Consider the following 20634-nt stretch of genomic DNA (forward strand, 5'->3'; position numbering starts at 1 on the left):
AGAATCAAATGTAGGGCCACAAGATGATTAGACTTGTGAGTTGTAGAAGTTACAAGCACTCCACAGTAAGAGGTATGTCCTCTCAGACTTTTTACAGTACCTTAGAAATGAAGAAAAGATGCAGCTGATGTCTTCTGTACCCGTGCAGCTCTGCAGATCTCACTGTTCCTGGGCCTCAGTTGTGGAGACAAGAGGGAGGATTGTCGGGGGACTCCTGCAATGCACTGGGACGGTCAAAACTCGCAACCGGCAAACTTCACTTTCAGTGGCTGTTCAGTGTTTCAGCTCCTTGTGTCTACCGCAAATAGCAACACAGCGGTTCCTGGCTTTCGAGGTGGACTTTCCTTGCTTCTAGGTTCCCGCACTCTGTTGAGGGGGTTCAGGCTCGGTCAGTCCTGTTTCTTGGGAGTCCAGAGGATCTTCCAAAAGCTCTAGGCCAGCTTAAAAGCAACACACACAATCTGGTGTTCCTCTCCCTGGCTATATGGTTTCCAGCAGCTTCTCTGCCGAAATTCAACCAGCTCTGAGACGGATGTCCTGGTGGCTTACTTTGGAGTTGATTGGTCCCACCAACTCAAGGGGAGAAGTCGTCCTTGCAGGGGCTTCTCTGTCGATGCGAACTTGGCGTTTCGGCACTGCAGCAGGGCTTCACTGGGCCAACCAACGGTCCAGGAGTTGCAGCAGGCGTCCTCTTCAAGTTCTTCTTCGGTTCCTTCGTCCAGTGGTCGACTCAGCCTTCGAAGCCAAAAGACTCGCCTTTTATTCAGTTCTCTCACATTCATTCCAGCCTACCTGTCAGTCACCCAGCAGGGTGGCTCTCCTTGCCGGACAGTCAGCCGGCCAATCACCACAGAGCGCATTAGGGTCTCCTAGGAGACTAGGCGCAGGGAGTTTTGGGCACCTCCCTCACTTCCTGCCTACCCCAGATACTCTGGACCCAGAGACGGGCTTCACTTGTGAATCCTGGCAAAGGCAAAACGAAAAAAGAGACCAAACCTGGTTTGACGCGCAGAGTAAATCTTAAGAAGGACCTTTTCACAAAGAAATGGCGAAAAAAGAAGACTGGGTGCCATTTTGACAAAGATGGCTGCCGTGGGTGTTTTACTGTAGCTGCCAACGCTGCCTGCCGTAAAGGCACTCTATGGTAGTTCAAACAAAACCACTGCCACCAGCCTTTCTGTGAGAAAAAGGTAATATTAAAAATGGTAAATGAGAAGCTAGACAAAGGGGATGCTAAGTAACCCCTCCAGCACTTTATTGTAAGATAGTGTGTGCTGGGTCTAGAAAGTTACAATGGTAAGTAAAGTCAATTTCACTTTACTGCGCTTGGAAACAGTAGTTTATCCCAGAGAAGGTAGTTAAACCTTTGGGAAATCTAAAAGACTTCCCTGTGTCACTGCACTGAAGGTGCTGTGTGACACAATGTAAATGATGATACCTATGGAGTTTGTCAGACTCCACAACCAGAAGAAACACAGTGTACAAAATCACATTAAAATAAATGAGAGAGTGGGAAAAAAGGGTCACACTCTCTCCAGGTTAAAACATCAAGTCCTAAAAATCCAGCAAAGTTGCTGGGGGGTCTATAAGGTGGTGGGAATTAGCACATTTCTGAGAATTCTCCCTAACATCCGTCCCTCCTTTGGCTTTGAAGTATATGCCCATGCGATCAATGCATGCCTTCCACCTCGTGGCCAGGTTAGACGGGGCTCCCGACATATCAAATTCTGGCATTGGTGCTAATGGCCCCTGTTGGTGTGGAATTCAAGTACCTCAAGGTGCTGCTGGCGCTCCTGAAACAGGGGCCCTTCCTGATTGCTGGTCATTCGACATGGCGGTGATTGCAAGAGCACCCCAGCAAATATCACGGCCCGAACTCACTCCGGAATAATTGTGTGTTAACAGCTTGTGCCCAAAGAAACCAGGAGGGAACCAGAGACACGAGGCCAAGGGGAAGACAATCATGGCAGTGCCCCTTCTTGACGACGTGTGGGAAGAGGGACTGGCCTCATGAAGAACCTTGCTCGGAATAATTGTGTGTTAACAGCTTGTGCCCAAAGAAACCAGGAGCGAACCAGAGGCACGAGGCCAAGGGGAAGACAATCATGACAGTGCCCCTTCTTGACGACGTGTGGGAAGAGGGCCTGGCCTCATGAAGAACCTTGCTCGGCTCCAGGCAAACGGGATAGGCTGGAAAAGTAGTATTGGGTGCAGGTCTCTGCCCCCAAGTGTCTGTGGTTACAACCATCGCCGGATTCGGTATTATCGGCGACTGCGAGGAAACGGTCGGCCAACCCGTCCTCGTCATCTTCGGTCCCTCCAGACAGCGAGGGGAAGAGGATGGACGCCATGGGATGAAAGGGATTTTCACTGCAGTGTCCACTATCAAGGCGGCCAACGCACTGGCGCTCCGAGCCAGATACGACAGTGAGATGTGGTACAAGCTGGCGCCTATTCTGGAGTTCCTCCCTGATGATAAGAGGATGGAGGCAATCGATCTCTCCCAGGAAGTGGAGGTAGCATCTGATCACACCATCACAGTGGCGTGGACGTCGCCGATACGGGCTTCCAGTGGATGGGGAACAGTGTATGCCTTTGTCGCCAAGGCTGGCTGAAGGCGACGGATTTCCGGCAGGAGGTCCAGGTGAAGGTGTTGTACATGCCCTTCAATGGAGAGAACTTGTTTGGGAAGGTAATCGACGAGCCCCCCCATGCCATCACAGTGGATATGGAGACGGCCCATTCCCTGGGCCCTCTTCAGCATCATCTTTCTTCTTTCCGTTCCTCCAGGGGAAAGTTGAGAAGGTGTGCCAACGATTTCTCTGCTTCGTACCATCAGCCCCTCCAGATCCATGACTCAGGAAGCCTACAGAGGCTGTTCCCAGGCCTATGGTAGCAGAAGACCGCGTCATCGCCGACCACAGGACAGCACGCCGGCACTGAAGCAGGCCTGAACCTGCCAGGACATTGGGCCCCCACGTGTGCACCCCGGTGGGAGGCCGGCTGACGAGGTTCGTCAGCGAGTGGAAGAAGATCACCATCAACAGATGGGTTCTGGACGCTCTCGCCCAGGGACACACCTTGGAGTTTCAACACAGGTGTCTGCAGCTGCTTCCAATTACCCATCAGGAGCAGCACATCCCTCAGCTCCTGGAAGAGGTACGGGCCATGCTGTGAAAAGGGACGATAAAGCTAGTACCCCGACCACTCTGGGGCTCGCGAGTCTATTCCAGATACTTTCTGGTCAGAAAGAAGACAGAGGGGTTGGAGGCCCATCCTAGACCGGCAACGTCTCAACAAATACCTGAAGTCCCAAAAGTTCAGGATGGTCACGTTGCAACATATGCTCAGCCAACTGGAGAAAGGAGACCTCTTGACGTGGCTGAACCTAGAGGACGCCTATTTCCATGTCCCCATTCATAAGAAACATCTGAAGTCTCTGTGTTTCATAGTGCAGGGACAGCACTACCAGTTCAAGACTACCTTTCTGATTGAAGTCAGCCCCCAGAGTGTTCACAAAATGCCTGGCCCGGTGGCTTCCTATCCACGTATACCCATACCTCGACAACTGGCTTCTTCGGGTCCGCTCACGGTAGTTGGCCATCAAACACACAGAGATGACCGTCCAGCTGCTGACGGATTTGGGATTCTCCATCAACTATCCAAAGTCTTGCTTAACACCATTGCAGAACCCACTGTGCCACTCAGAGTCACGCCACACATATCCGCTGAAGTGACTACGACTGAAGCACTCATTGAAAGATGCATAAAAGATGTAATTTGATCTCATCCAGCAAGGCCATGTCCTATGGTACACACCCGTCAAGTGATCGAAAGACGGGAAAACCATACACGAAAACGAGAGTAGTTGCAGGAAGATGATCCTAAAGATATCCAAGTAGTAGACTTGGTTCTAATCAAAAATCAAAAGCCCACTGGCAAGTTGTGTTTGCCTTTTTAGCCCGCATCATGGGGAGTTACACAAGATACAAGGGACCATGATAACCACCACTGATTTTTCTGAGGTGGTGACTATAATATTTTGATTTTTCAAAAAGGTGGTGCCCTCTTTATCCTGGAAGGAATACAGAGAACACCAATCCCCAAGCACAGCATGCGGTGGGCATCATGCAAGGAGGAATGAATACAGCTGAAAATGTGGAAGCCAACCAAGACATAGATTAAGGAAGTGAGTCTGAAACTGAAAATTAAACATCTGGTGCAATGCACCTGCACAATTCTGAGGCCCACTAGGAGCCCAGACTCTGGACAAACTCTGAGGTATCCAGCCAGAGGAAATGGGAAGATACCCAATAGGCTGCAAGACTTAAGGGCCTTATTATAAGTTTGGTGGTATATCTGCGGTAAATCTGCTGAGATATCACCAAATGGAATTACTGTTACTGCCACTCGGTCCGGCGGTATTGCCCCCAGGTTACAAGCATCAGTGGTGGTGTTAATCCCCCTTTTATTGGAGTCCATAGGACTCCATGGGGGATTTCGGCAGAATTACTGCAGCAGTGATTCTGCAGGCAGTAATTCTGCTGAAATTTGGTGCAAAGGTGGAGGATTTACTTCCAACTCATATCTGGATGTGAATCCACCAACTTAACACCAAACTCATAGTTGGGCAGTGCGGTAATGCATCGGTAAGGGTAATACTGCTGCATTTTACCCACACCGCCCAACTCATGAGGCCCAGTTGTATTAAGCATGAAGCGGATGACTTATCATAAGCGAATGGCTTATGTATTTCTAATCAAGTAAAAGAGCTGGGTGCTATCATTATTATGTGGTTATATTACCTGCTGTTGTGGTTATTGCTTTTTTAAATTTGATAAATGAGGGATGTTATGTTGGGGGTTGTGTGGCCCCAGGGACGTATTACATGGAAACACTAGCATTGCCACGGCGTTGGGTAAATACAAGTGGAACTGATTCAATGTAGCTTAAGAACAGCCAGAATCAATGACCACGAGTATGGTGTGTTTGTTTGGTCCGGGTCATAAGCCGGTGCGAAGCACTGGTTACCTCGACTCTCGAGTGGAGCCTTGTCCTCCAACACTCAAGAGTGCTTGTGTTAGTTTGCAAAGGTTTCTGGGTGTGTAAATGTCCTGCTGAGATATCTGTATAGTTTAGTTCAGGGTTTCAATTAGGTACAGAATAAGTAGGGGAAAGATGGAGATCCAAAAGTAGAATGCTGGGGAAAGACAGCTCAGAAGGCCAAGCGACTGTTGCTGAAATGTTAAATATTTAGACCTGTCTGTAAATCCTAAGTCTTTTTTTCCAATTCCTGATGCAACATGTGCTAAATAATGGGTTGTTTCGACATGGGGATAGATATTGCTCCGTCGCTTTGCTCAGTCTGGGAATTTCCACCCCAATAGGAAAATCAAAAGTTGGCACCCATAGGCACCAGCGAACGTGAAGATTCTCTCGCCCATTACTTTCTTTCACACCAGATCCTCTCTCTATCCTACTGGCCACTGTGTACTTAATGTGACCCGCACACAGTTCGAATGAGGAGAGATGTCTTTTAATCAACGCACCATAACTGCACTCCTCCCTCTCTGCTAGATCACACTGACATCCTACATTCCAAGCCTGGGAAAAAAACAGGATATGGCTTCTTGCCAACATCCGCATTTACCATCTAAAGACTTTGTTTGGGGTTTGTTGTGTTGCCTGGCTGCTTTTAGGGTACATTGGCACTCCTGCGTGCCAGCGTTCCATTAACTCCGATTTTGTAGACTAAACTAATTTCTTTTTATTTGTTGGGAATCCCTCAGAAAAATAGTTCTTCATCCTTGAAATGGGTCTAACTTAATGACCCATCTATCCAATACGTCAATGTGACCATTACGTGTGCTGGTGCTGTCAATGGGAGATGTAAAAGCCTTGTGTAAGTAAGGCTTTTAGGCCTTCCATTGAAGCCTTGTGATCATTTTCATTCATTTGTATGAGGAGAATAGAGAAGTGGAGAGGAGGGGCCGAATGCAACTTGCGTTTCCACCACCTTCATTCCTCTCCGACATACAAATGCTCTGCGCCGGCATGGATTTTCATGCCCGCAGAAATGCTGGAGATCCCTATAGGATGATATGAGGTGGAAAACTATACCTGCCATAGACCTAGTCATCAGGCATCCCAAAAAGGCTGGTCTGTAAAAAAATGCAGGGCCTGGCTATCCTCCTCCTCCAGCAATGTCCCACGATCACTGCTGCGAGGAATGGTGCATTCATCGTAGCTGTATATGCACGTTTGTGTTCGTGCACGCTTTTTATGCATTGTTTTAGGTGCGCTGTGACGCTTACGCCTGCTTTCGCTTGGTAGACGTGTTTCCGGATTAGCGCATCTTTTCCCGCGCACAGGAGTGCCCAGTTCAATTCTATGAATAGGTGTTGTTAGCGCACCTGTGGGTGTTGCAAGTACTTTACTGTGGTACTTCCCACGTAATGCCCACATTTACGCTTGTTGTTCCCCATTCCACGTGTTCCGCCCCCTTTTTAGGTATGTGCGCTGGACAGTGTGCGCCTCCGCTGGGCGTCTCGCGCAAGGCGTTTGTAGTGTCGCAGTGACGTGTTGGACCCACGCGGATTCAGCGCAGGTCTCAGGTAAGCCACGCGCAATCTGTTCCATGAAGCAGAAAACAGGTTCTTGCGCGCGTTTTGCACACACGCGCCATGTTTTCGGTGCAGATTTATTTCATGAATCGGGCCCTTAGTGTACTGGCACTGCAGGGAGTGCAAAACACATTTTTAGACTCTGCCTGAGGAAAACAAAATACGCTACCCTATTTCCCAATCATGTGTTTTCAAACCGCAAACTTCAATTCGCCATTTAAAATAACATCAGTAATTTAAGGAAACCTGCAAGGCCCACCTTAAGGCTGCCTGGCCCTAACTTAACTGTTACATGTTTAAATGATTTGTCTGTTCTCTTTTTTGTTAAATGCAACTCTCAGAATGTGTACTGTTTCCTTTATATGTGCACTGCTTCCAGGAGTTTGTGTGGTCTTTCAGATAAGACAGCAATGCCAGACCCACATTCCAGGGCTACTCTTATTTTAGCCAAAGGAGTTTAAAATGTTCCTTTGTTCCCCTTCATTTTGAGAATGATCTCTCCGGTGACTTTCTTTTACTAATCATTTCACTCTGCAACATCTGAAGAAGAAGGCTGTGGGACATCAAAGGCTAATGCGTTGTTTACCTCTTTGCATAGTTGTTTCTGTTAGTCCAATAAAAGGTATCAAAACCTACATTGTATGTGTAAGTTGCTTACAAAAGAAAAACATTATTTGCTTTGCCAATGCTTGTTTCTTCTGCTATTGCCATTATATTCTAGCACCTTTTTTACTCAAACCTAGCGTATTGTGATATCATCATTAAATAGTTATTTAATCAGAAGATGGGCCAAGATCTTTATGTGAAAATTTAACTGAACAATCTGCAATGGTCTGATACATGTTTTTCCCTTACAGAGCCTTTCAAGCTATGATGTCTGCAGTATACTTTTGGGAACTTCCACCATGCTTGTGTGGCTTGGCGTCATTCGATATTTTAGTTTTTTCCAGAAGTACAATGTAAGATATTGCTATTGCTAGAATCACAGTGGCATTGCTATTTAATTCACCCTCGTTTCTAATACTGTAATACATCCTAATGGTTCTTGTTCCTTTCTTCAGCTTCTGATTCTGACACTGCGAGCAGCCCTACCCAATGTCATTAGATTCTGTTGCTGTGCTGCAATGATTTACCTTGGTTACTGCTTCTGTGGATGGATTGTCCTGGGCCCTTACCATAACAAGGTACTGTAATATCCTGTTTATTTGTGCAATATGATTATTTTGATATCCCTAAAAATAGAATATTGACAATTACATTGCTACTGATCATGTTCTTGTTAAGGAGCTCCCAGCAAGTGGCAGTATCATGTAGAACCATAGGTCTGGTACCCAGAACACATCTGTAGGAGAGGTTCATCACTCTCCAGATTTGGATCATTCATAGAGTCACTTGCTGTTGAATTGTGCCCATCAGTCCTCAGTAACAACAACATAATTTAAAAGAAATACAAGAAGCTGCACTCACTTTGTGTTCCATTAGACTCATTTTGTGTCATTTACCATTTAGACAACGGGCAGTGACTCCCTTATCTCCACCCCTCCAGACCATCTTCAGATTCTTTGCCACACATTTAGAGATGGGAGTCCTCTCCAAAGTACACACTGTAGTCAATGTTTTTCTTAAGAAACTTTCAAACCACAGTTTGAACTTTTACATCATTTGAAAGATACAGATAAGTGCTTACTTACTATGGGGTTCGGGAGCTTCTACGCTCATTAGGTGTGCCCCTAAAAGGTGCATACTCTTACTCTGTGTTCCTCCAGGGTAGAGTCCCTTGATGTGCGTCTTCCTCTCTTCTCCAGCATTGGATCTTTCATGGATTCACATGCTTAGAATATTCCTCGTCGTCAGACTGGGACCCCTCGGTACACATATATAGCCTTTTCCAATAGGAAAACTGCCGACACTTTTGTGTCGTATCTACGTCCTTTTAGGACCCGCCTACGCATGCTCCGTAGGACGTCCCCGTATAAGAGGCCCGCCCCCGCGGTTCCCCTTCAGATTTCAACCGTCTCCAAAGTAGTGGGATCTCCTCGCGTTGTCTTACTATTTTGTACAAGGTTGCATTACTGGATTTTTGAGTACAGAAAATGTCCTCCGTGTCAGGAAAAGCACTGTTCCGCCCATGCGCGACGTGCGGCTTGAAAAAAGTTTACGAGGGGGATGGACATATGGATTGTATATATTGCCTCCACCCTCATCATTCGGCGGATAACTGCGACATATGCAAAGGGTTTTCTCAAAAAACCCTTAAAGACCGCAGTCGACGACTGGTGGCATGGCTGAATGATGGAGCGGGGGCATACCCCCCTTCGGAGGTAGGCTCCACACAATCGGCGAAAACATCACGCCGTGCTACCTCGTCGGAACCACCGGCGAAGAAATCTCGACCGACGGAAAAAGAGTCGTCTGGAAGAGACCCCCCGTCAAAGAAATCATCTTCATCAAAAAAGCATGAAAAGGAAAGGAAATCCTCCTCGGGTGATCATCATAGGTCGACCACGAGTCGAGTGCCGAGTAAAAGCAAGTCAAGTGTGGAAAAGGCGGGACCGCCAAAAGCACCTGCTAAGTCACAGTCGTCAACGGCAGCCCAGTCATCGGCCTCCACCCTGCCACTTACGCAGGTGGCATCCACCCTGCCACTTACGCAGGTGGCATCCACCGTCCCACCGACGACGACGTCGACGATGGCCTCGTCGACGGGGGTTCTACAGGAGGCCTGGAGGCCTGAAGTTTTTGATCCGACCCCCCCGGATACTTTACTACAAGAACAGGCTATGTTGCTGTCCTCGGAGGACGAGAACGAAAGAATAGCTGGCCCAGCAGACCTAGGGCTACGAGTGGCTGACAAGTCGTCGACGAGGGGATCCGTTATACCGGTATCTGCCCCTCTTCTCAATCCTCAATCTGTTTTGTCGTTGGAAATTCTGTCCACGCTTCAGTCGTTGTTACAGTCGTTGGACCAGAGACTACCTCAGGCAAACCTGCCACAGTCACCCGTCGACGAGCCGGGCCTGTCCCGTCAACCGACGCACCTACGCACGCCAATCTCAGCACTGGCACAAGAGGAAGGTGAGCTGCCAGATTCGGAGTCTGACAGGGGAGCCATGTCGGATATCTCATCATCCCCCTCCAGGGATCCAACCTGGGAGTCAGAAGTGGAGTTGGAAACCCCTAGAAGCCCAGCTCACCCGTCCCCTCCGGACGACATTGCGTCATTCCATTCTATGATGGAGAAGGCATGCAAAGAATTTGGTTTGTCCCAGGAAGAACAGAAAAAGGACTGTTTTTGTTTGACCACATGGGTAAGAGAAGGAGATCTGTGTTCCCGATACCAATACTAGACCATGTATGGAAGGAGGGGTTGCAGACAATGCGTCACCCGTTTTCAGAGCCGGCAGTGAAAGGACGGCTGGAAAAAAAGTTTAAGGCTCCAGAGTCTACCCCCAAGTGTTTATCCTCCCAACCAACGCCAGACTCGGTGGTTTCGGCGGCAGCGGCGAGGAATGCGAAGGCCCAGCACAAGTGCACGACTCCTCCTGAGAACGAAGCGAGACGACAAGATGCCTTTGGCAAAAAAGTGCTATCCGTGGGAGCGACCACAGTAAAGGCCGCAAACTCTCTGGCAATTGTTGCTAGATACGAAAGGGAGATATGGCACAGGCTAGCTCCGTTGTTTTATCATCTTCCGGAGGAGCATAGGAAGGCAGCGATGCTACTCGTCCGAGAAGGTGAGGAAGCCTCAAATCACGCAATAAACATTGCGGTGGACCTCGCTGAGTCAGGCTTCAAGCAAGTCAATAGTGGGGTCGTATTACATCGACAGTCATGGTTTAAGTGTACCTACTTCAGGCCAGAAGTACAATACAAAGTTTTAGATATGCCCTTTGAGGGAGACCTTCTTTTCGGTGAGAAGGTGGACAAAGCCCTAAAGGGAATGAAAGAGGACTCGGACACGGCACGTTCATTGGGTGCCCTCCAGAGTGGCAGAAACTACAAGTCTTTTCGTCCCTTTAGAGGGGCTTCAGGTAATTCAAGATTCTCTGCATCTGGAGACAGATCCTTTGGCAGATCAGCTTACCCCTCCCAGAGATACAGACGTGCCTCCCAAACGGCAAACCGTCGACGGAACTTCCAGACTTCCAGGAAAAGACCATCATATCCGTTGTCGTCGAGAGACAAGCAGAATAAAGACCAGCAGTGACATACAACACACCGTTCTGGGGGGAAGAGTTTCAGCATATGTCGACGAATTGGAACGAATAACGACGGATCAATGGGTGCTGGATACTATAAGAAACGGACACTCTCTACAATTCAAACAGAGCCCTCCGCAAATTCCACCTGCGTTCACCGCTCTTTCCCATCTGAAGATACTGCAACAAGAGGTAACACTCATGTTAGCAAAGGGCGTGATAGAATTAGTTCCAACATCACAGAGAGGTCAAGGAGTCTACTCAAGATATTTTGTCGTTAAAAAGCCGAACGGCAAATGGTGTCCCATTTTAGACTTACGCGATCTCAACAAGTCTTTAAAGAGCCTAAAATTCAAGATGCTCACTCTGCAGGAAGTGATCCGCTCCGTTCAAGAGGGGGATTTTCTAGCGTCCCTGGATTTACAGGACGCGTATTTCCATATTCCAATGTGTCGGAAACACAGGAAATTCCTAAGATTTGTAATACGGCGGACTCACTACCAATTCACGGTTCTTCCTTTTGGGCTCAAGACCTCCCCCAGAACGTTCACGAAATGCCTGGCTTCCGTAGCGGCCTGGCTAAGGAAGCAAGGCCACCATGTATACCCATACCTCGACGACTGGCTGGTAAGGGGATCCTCCCCAGCGTCGACCAACACAAGTTTACAAGCCACCATGCAGCTTCTACAACAGCTGGGATTCGCCATAAACTTCGAAAAATCCTCTCTGCAGCCATCGAGATCGCTGGTATTCCTGGGGGCACAGTTCGAGACCCAGTTAGGGCTAGTGAAACCTTCTCTCGACAGAACCTCAAGACTCAATCAACAAGCATGCCGACTACGGCGAAACACCAAGATCTCAGTGAGAAAATACGTTTCGGTCCTAGGGGCCATGGCATCCTGCATCCATCTGGTGGAAAACTGTCGCCTATTCATGAGGCCAGTCCAGGAATTCCTTGCGGACCGATGGACGCAGGCTCAAGGATCGTGGTCAGACAAGATAATCATCGACGACGACAAGCTGCTTCGGACCCTTCAGTGGTGGCAGAGTTTCCACAATCTGAACAACGGCGTACCCCTACAGGAGCCGGAGTTTCAGCGAACCATAGTCACGGATGCGTCCCTAACCGGATGGGGAGCTCACATGGGTGCTCCCCAAACGCACGGTCGCTGGTCTCCAACGGAGTCACTCCTACACATAAACGTGTTAGAGCTCAGAGCAGTACGCTGGGCCTTGAAGGCATTCCTACCACACATCAAGGGCTCGCGAGTACGAATACTGACCGACAATACAACAGCCATGTTTTATATGAGGAAACAAGGAGGGACGCGACCAAGAACTCTTTCCATAGAAGCCCAGAAAACATGGCATTGGGCATTAAAGCACGAAATTTCCATCGTGGCTCATCACCTTCCAGGAGTGAGGAACTCCCAAGCAGACTCCCTCAGCAGAAGCATGGCCCAGATACACGAGTGGGAAATGGACACAGTTCACCTGATGAAAGTGTTCGAGAAATGGGGTCACCCCCCTCTGGACGCCTTCGCGACCAAAGACAACAAGAAATGCGAGCAATTCGCAAGCAGATGGCCTCAAGAGGGCTACAGGGGGGAGGCATTCTCCTTCCCTTGGACAGACATGTTCCTCTATGCTTTTCCCTCGTTCCCCCTCATACGGAGGACAATACAGTGGATACGCAGATACAATTGCCGGGTAATTCTAGTGACACCATACTGGCCAAGGCAACCGTGGTTCTCCGACCTGCTTCACATGTCGCTGGAACATCCCATAGGGTTTCTGAAAGTCCCGAACCTACTATCCCGGGACAAAGGCACGGTGTGGCATCACGACCCGGACAGTCTCAACCTTACAGCCTGGCTCCTGACTTCTCGGAGTTCGGTGCGTTAGACGTTTCGGAGGATTGTCAAAAAATTCTGCAGGCGGCTAGAGCCCCTTCTACAAACAAATCCTACTCCTATAAGTGGCTGAGGTTCTGTGAATGGTGTAGGGGACAACAGGGCCTACAACCATTGTCGGTGACGCCGGAACAAGTTCTACCTTACCTGCTCCTCTTGGCGGAGAGGGGATTATCCTTCACATCGATAAAGGTGCACCTGGCGGCCATCTCGAGGTTCACAAGGAAAAGGCAGTCGTCTCCTCTATTTAGCGACAGACTTGTAAAACACTTCATGAGGGGTTTATTTCGAGCTTTTCCCCCGGAAAAACGTTTCCCCCCGACTTGGAGTCTCAACACAGTGTTGGCAGGCTTAATGAAACCGCCTTTTGAGCCTATGGCCACGTCCGACATAAAATTCATTTCGTGGAAGTTGGCATTCTTGATTGCTATCACATCAGCTAGAAGAATCTCGGAACTGCAAGCGCTGGTCGTAGACCCGCCATACCTAAGATTCTTTAAGGACAAAGTAGTCCTGGCAACTAATCCTATGTTCGTCCCAAAAGTTCCGACAGTGTATCACAAACACTCGTCCATTGTTCTCCCTACTTTCTTCGCCACACCATCATCGGCAGCAGAAAAAGCCCTTCATACCCTGGACGTTAAGAGGGCTCTGAAATTTTACCTACATCGTACACAGGAATTCAGGTCTACTAGACAACTGTTCGTCGCATATGGTCCGTCGACGAGAGGAAAAGCAATCTCTAAACAAGGATTGGCTCGATGGGTCTCATCGACGATTGCATTTTGTCACTCTAAGGCCGGAAGGCCACTGCAAGGACATCCTAGAGCCCATTCTACAAGATCGATGTCCTCCTCAACAGCTTTATGGGCAGGAATTCCGTTGACGGACATATGCCAAGCTGCGGCATGGTCAGTGCCCCACACGTTTACCCGCCACTACTGCCTTGCCAGGCAGCATGAGGACGAGGTGCAGATGGGAAGAGCTGTCCTGCGCCATCTGTTTCAGTAAGGTAAGCTCCACGCTGTGGAGAATCTGTGGTCTACCCTTTTTAATGACAGTTTATTTCATGTGGGTAAGGTTATACGAGGTAACTTATTCCTACCGTACATATGCATTGTGTAGTATGTTGAGGGTATACTACATTACATTCTCACCGCCGTCTCAAGTGTTACTGCTATACAATCTATTCTAAGCATGTGAATCCATGAAAGATCCAATGCTGGAGAAGGGAATAGTTTCTTACCTGTAACTCCATTTCTCCAGCATTGGTATCTTTCATGGATTCACATGCGCCCGCCAACCTCCCCGGAATGTAATGTATTTGATTGATAAATTTAACCCTTCCTACTTTGGAGGGGCCGAAATCTGAAGGGGAACTGCGGGGGCGGGCCTCTTATACGGGACTGCCTACGGAGCATGCGTAGGCGGGTCCTAAAAGGACGTAGATAGGACACAAAAGTGTCGGAAGTGTTCCTATTGGAAAAGGCTATATATGTGTACCGAGGGGTCCCAGTCTGACGACGGGGTATATTCTAAGCATGTGAATCCATGAAAGATACCAATGCTGGAGAAATGGAGTTACAGGTAAGAAACTATTCCCTTCACCATGACTGACACTAGAACCAGAAAGAGCCTTTTCAAAACTTGCCCTACTTGCAGACTAAAGAACATCTATGTAGAAGACCGGTATGAACAGTGCCTTTACTGCCTTAATCCCGACCACAGACTGGATTCTTGCTCCATTTGTCAGTCTTTCTCCAACAAGACTTTAAAAGATACACACAAAAGACTGGTTGCCTGGCTTGATGAAGGCACTGTGGACTCAGACTCTGCTTTAATGAGGAGCTGTGTTTCACTGCATCTCAGTAGGCCCCCAAAAAGAGCTACCTCTTCTAAAAGGGCAAGATCCCATAACGAAACTTCCAGAGAGAAAAAGGCGAAGAAGAATGATTCTACCCAGGCTCATAAGGGTTCTGATAAACCTCCATGGCTGAAAGGCAAACTCTTCTTCCTCAACCAAACCATCCACTTCATCACAAAAACCTCAATTGCGACTCCATCCATGAAATTCTCTAAAATGGCTCTGTCAGTAGGTTATTGAAGCCTACGTCCACGAAGCAGAAAATGTCTACACTGTTTACCGCCTTGTTGATGATTACAACTTTAAAGCATTTCAGGACTACTCCATCAACGACTTTTTTGGCGACCGCTTCAACGACAGCCATCCAAGTCTTTGTTGATGACCCTGTCGATGACCTCGTGCACTGTCACCCTGTCTGCCATTGCTTAGTTGATGACCTCGTCTATGCACCCGTTGTCAATGAGCCAGCTGACAGATACATCACTCATCAGGTGACCTAGGACACCAAAGCAGTCCTTTTTCATATTCCATCCCTATGCTCTGCCCACTCTGTCACAGCCTTACAATGTTCCTCCTGATTTTATGCTAGAGTACACTATTGACACATACTTTAAAGGCCCATAAGGTGTTGTTACTCAGGAAGAGGAGGAGTTATCCGGGATGCATTAATCACAACCCTTTCCTCCTCCAATACTCTCAAAGGGCACGCCACATCCACACATATCAGTCCATGGGCATGTTAAACACCTTGCAAACTTTGGTGTCTGAACGTCAGATGATAGGTCTGACTATTCTGCTAAGACCAGATCCTGCACCTAGAATACGATTCCCACCGCATCCTTGGGCTTTGCCCCAGTGACATCCAAGCCTGCCTCCAGCAGAGGAACAACCAACCCTGTGCCAACCTATTGATGTCTCCTCAAACTCTAATTCCCAAGTTGCCATGGTGCCGGCCGATGGCAAGCCGAAGAACTTCCACCAAGTGTTTTGCTTCTGGATGAGGTCTGACCTTTCCAGACCACCATGATGAAAGGTCCTAACATTTGTATCCTCTTTCCTATTTAACATATTAAAGAAGATTTCCTTTACCAGCAGAGTTAATTGGGAAGATGGACAAGTAGCCATGAAGAATCCCTTCACTGCCCCACCAAAGAAAGATAGATGTGATGAAAGATATAAAGAGTACCGGACAATGCCTCGAAATGCCTCTGCACACAGCATAGGATGAACTCAGTTGTCCCGGTGGTGGCTTTGAAGAGGTCACCTAATCCTTCATTGCCCTGCACTGATCCCCCAGACAAGGAAGGCAGTCAGTTTGATGCATTCTGTAAATGAGTAATATCCACAGTAGCGACCACCATTAAAGCTGCCAACTCTGTCTTGGTGCAATATGATTAGGAGCTCTGGTGTAAGACCGGCCCCATTCTAGATACCCTCCCTGACGACAAGAAACAGGAAGCTTCTGTATTGCTACGAGAAATAAAATCTGCCTCTGACCACACCATCTCCTTGGCAGTCGATATTGCCAAAGAATGGCTTATCCCTACCACCTAAGTTCACACACACTGCACCCTAACAGAGACTGGGTGATCTGATCCCCACTGTTTCCTCAGCTGGTTCTGTGTAGATCGATTGCTGACAAATCGAACGTGTTCCCTCTCCGCAGTTTTTAGCTCACCACTCCTTTGTTTCTCTGCATCCCTCAACATGTTCTGCCCCTTATGTTTTTAAAGCGCTCTGTTGGTTCCAGAAGCTAGGTCCGCGCTCAATGAATATCGTAATAATAGTAATATTAACACAGGATTCCACCAGAGCAGTCCTGTGGCAGAAGGTTGGCTGAAAGCCACACATTTTAGACCAGGTATGCAGGCAAAAGTCGTCAACATACTGTTCAACAGAAAATACCTTTTTGGAATGAAGGTCAGTGACAGTCTGCTGGCAATCAAGACAGACAAAGACACTGCCAGTTCTCTTTATACTCTGCAACAAAGGCATCTTTTTCAGTCCCTTCGCTCTAAACAACACCACTCTTCATACTGCTCCCAGGTAAGCAATATAAGACCTGATCCCAGTCATGAAAATCCATCCTGGTGCAAATGCTGTAGCATTTGTATGGCGATTAGGAAAGGAGACGGGGCAAACGCAAGTTATGTTACACCCCTCCTCTCAGCCATACAAATGATCAAAAATGAGCCATGGCGTGAATGGAAGGAGTAAGTCTTACTCAAAGTTTGTAGGTCTTCCATTTGCGTTACAGCTCATTAGAACATGAGCTCCGTACATCTTATATGCCTCTCTGGTCACACAGAATTGTTAAGGAGTTTATGAAGGGACTAATTCAGACTTGTCCGCCCTTACCCAAACCTTTTTCAGAATTGAATGTTGTTCTCACCAGGTGGATGGGACCCCTGTTTGAACCTATGCACAAATCCAACATAAAGTTTGTATCCCGGAAGGCGGCATTTCTGGTGAACATCACCTCTGCCAGAAGTGTGAGTGAGATTCAGGTGCTTTCCTCACAACTGCCTTACCTCACATTGCACAAAGACACGCTCCTCCTACAAACCAATCCGAGGTTTATGCCTACGTTGCTGCTCTCTTTTCACATGAGCGAGCCCTTGGTGCCTGCTGTTTTCTTTTTTTTTTTTTTAACTTTGTTTAGTTTAAATCAAGGTAGGATGACAAGTACAGACATTATAAGCAGTGGTTATTTAGGCATGTTGATCCCCAGTCCTTTATCCCTCCCTGCGTTTCCTCCCTCCTCCCTCCCCTTCGTCCATCTGTCCCTTAGGCCTTATAGGCGGGCTCTTCCCTCCTGGGCTGTTCAGATTGGGCCTCAGCGTCTATGTATCTTCCTCTGGGATCTCCTGATTTTTTAAGATCCAGCAGGCCCCGGTAGGTTTGTAGGTCAGGGCGGGGAAGCGCTGGTCGAATTCCAGCACTGGGGCCCAGATATTCTGGAAACAATGAAGAATTCCCGCTTGCGCTGCCGTCACCTTCTCCGCTATCAAAATGTCCCAAAGTTTGGTCCAAAATTGGGCTATGTGAGGGCCTTCCGGGGTTTTCCAAGCTCGGGCCACCACCGTTTTCCCTGCTAGTAGGCAGTGGGTTAGTAGTTTCGCTCTGGGTCCGGAACGCGGGTAGGTCCCGGGAATTGGAGCTCCCAGCAAAACCGGTTCTGGTTCCAAGGGAATCGTGGTTCCGGTAATTTGTGAGATGGACCCTATGCAAGCTTTCCAGAATGGTTGGATCTTCGGGCAGGCCCACTACATGTGGAAGAAGGAGCCTGGGTGGCCGCATCCTCTCCAGCAAGAATGATCCACCTGGGGGTTCATATGGTGAAGTCTGAGGGGCGATAGTACCACTGCAGCGTGATCTTGTACGCACATTCCCTATTGGTGATGCAGGTGGACGAGGTGTGTGTTCTGGTCCATATGTCAACCCAGGCTTGATCCTCTATCGGGTGACCCAGGTCCGCCTCCCATTGGGCCATGCAGCGGGTTCTTGTGGTCAGGAAGTCGCTTAGGAAGCGTCTGTATAGGGTGGATACTCTGCCGCGGGTTGGAAGGTCTCCCAGAGTGAGTTCTAGGGCAGTAGGAGGGCGTGTCGCTGCTTGCAAAGTTTGGGGATGCGAGCACCAGTGGCGTAGTTGAATGTATGTGAATCTATACCGTTCCTGGAGTTGGAACTTCTCCTTGCATTGGGCGAATGTGAGAGGTCTCCCCCCCCGTATACAGCTGGTCTATGGTCTCCAGCCCACCTTTGATCCAGTTACGAAAATTGCGAGGATTCGTACCTGGTGGGAACATTGGATTGTGGAAGACCGGGGAACGTGGGCTCAGTCCTCTTGGCACTCCCTTTCGTTTCAGCGCCCAGTCCCAGGTGCTAAGGGTGTGTTTAGTTGACAGCAGGCGCTCTCCCCATTGGGTCCTGAGGGTGGGGCGGGATGTGTGGTAGAAATCGTAGGGGTAGGGGCGCCCGTGATTGTTCCAGCTCTACCCATCTGGGGCGGTTTGTCGTATTTTGCCAGGCCTGGACCTGGGCCAGTTGGGCTGCCACTCTGTAGGCCTGTAAGTCTGGGACCCCCAGCCCTCCCAATTTGGAACTCCCCAGCATAGTTCTGAGAGGGATTCTCGCTTTCTTACCTCTCCAGATAAAGTTCTGCATTTTTCTCTGGATCCCTCGAAGAGTTGGCGTGGGGATTGCTACTGGTAGGGAGGCACAGGCGTATAGGAATCTCGGAAGGAGGTTCATCTTGCATGCAGTGATGCGCCCGAGTAGTGAGATCTCTTGGGTCTCCCAGCGCTTCAAGTCGCCTTCCAGTTCTTTAACGAGTCGGGGGAAATTGGCTTTGTACGTGTCCCTTGGGTCAGCCGGGATGTGGACCCCTAGATAGGGGATGGCACTCTTTTCCCATGTTATCGGGCACACCTTACTCAATGGTTCCCGTTCTGCTGGGGTGAGGCCGATACCCAAGGCGGATGATTTATCGAAGTTTATGGTGAGGCCTGAGACTTCGCCATAGCTGGCGATTTCACGTATCTCGTGTTTGAGAGATGAGTGGGCCTCCGAGATCGTGAGCAGAATGTCATCCGCGTAAAGGGCAAGTTTGTGATGCGTGGGGCCACTTTGTATGCCCTTGATTTGGTCATTTCGCCTGATCTTTTGTGCGAAGGGCTCCATGGTGAGTGCAAAGAGCAAGGGCGACAGTGGACAGCCTTGCCGGGTTCCGCATGATAAGGGGATTGGGGCCGAGTTATGACCGTTGATCCTCAGGCTTGTTTTAGGGCTATCATAGTTGGCTAGAACCATCGTTTGGAAAGCTGGTCCGAAGCCGAAGGCCCCTAGGGTGTGTCTCATAAACGTCCAATCCACCCTATCAAACGCCTTAGCTGCGTCGAGAGCCACCAAGACTAGTTTTTGGGAGTTCCGGGAGGCAAGGTCCACCAGGTTCAGGGTTCTCCGGATGTTGTCACCTGCTGTCCGGTGTAGGATGAACCTGCCTGGTCGGGGTGGATGATCTTCGGCAAGATGCGGTTTAAGCGGGTTGCTAGAATTTTTGAGTATATGTTCGCATCGATGTTTAAAAGTGCGATCGGTCTGTAGGATGTTATGCTTCTTGGGTCTTTTCCAGGTTTAGGCAGGAGGATGGTGGTTGATTCCTGCATCGATGGGGTCACCGCTCCCGTTTCCCTGAAGGAGTTGAATAGGGTAGCCAGGTGGGGGGTCAATTGTGCTCTGAATAGTTTGTAAAACCTGGTTGAGAAGCCATCCGGGCCGGGGGCCCGTGTTTTAAGTGATTTGATGGCCTCCTCAATTTCCTCCCCTGTAATGGGCTCCTCCAGTTCGTCTCTCGTTGCGTCGGAGAGCCGGGGCACTGCTGCCTTCTGCAGGTATTCCTTCTGTTGTGGTAAGTTTCGTGGGGTTGCCTTTATGATTTGGGTCAAGTAATCTATTGCAAGGCGTTGCTTCTCGGGCTCTGAGTATAGTGTGACCCCGTTGGAATCATGCAGGCCCGTGATTGCGTTGACGCGTCTCTGCTTGGCTAGTTTGGCCACCAGGAACTTGTTCGCCTTGTTACCCTTCGCGTAGTATGACTGTTTGGCCTTCACCATTAGTTGGGCGGTTTGTTCCGCATAGTGGGCTTCCAGTTTTTTCCATGCCGTACGAATGATCCGTTGTGTTTTGGGGGACCCGCCTTTCTCCTTATGGAGTGCCTCGGCCTCTCTTAGTTCGTTCTCTAGGGCCGTCCGGGTCTGACGCCTGTCTCGGTGGTAGGCCGCACCTTGGGCTATCAGGGAGCCCCTGATTACTGCCTTCATGGCGTCCCAGTTGTTCGCTAATGAGGTGTCTGAGGCTGGGTTTTCGTTAAAGAAATTTCTTATTCCTGTTGCGATCTTGTCTCTGGTGGCCATGTCGTTAAGGATCGGGTCGTACAGCATCCATTTACGTGGGTTGTTGGGGTCAGGGTTATGAACCCGGAGTTCCAGGAGCACTGGGGCGTGGTCGGATATCGCTCTTGTGCCGATGGTGAC

At 49.0% G+C, this 20634-nt stretch overlaps 1 protein-coding gene across 2 annotated transcripts in view; it reads left to right on the top strand.

Annotated features, from left to right (window-relative positions):
• The window catches only part of MCOLN3 (mucolipin TRP cation channel 3), a 939415-nt gene that overhangs the window by 700545 nt on the left and 218236 nt on the right, over positions 1-20634 (top strand). For both annotated transcript variants that reach the window (XM_069641701.1, XM_069641700.1), the window contains exons 10-11: positions 7481-7582; positions 7685-7807. In XM_069641701.1, the coding sequence (XP_069497802.1) occupies positions 7481-7582; positions 7685-7807 (225 nt within the window). The remainder of the gene's footprint in view (positions 1-7480; positions 7583-7684; positions 7808-20634) is intronic.

The sequence above is a fragment of the Ambystoma mexicanum genome, chromosome 1q (assembly GCF_040938575.1).
Source record: "Ambystoma mexicanum isolate Mex_15411 chromosome 1q, UKY_AmexF1_1, whole genome shotgun sequence".
Taxonomy (NCBI): domain Eukaryota; kingdom Metazoa; phylum Chordata; class Amphibia; order Caudata; family Ambystomatidae; genus Ambystoma; species Ambystoma mexicanum.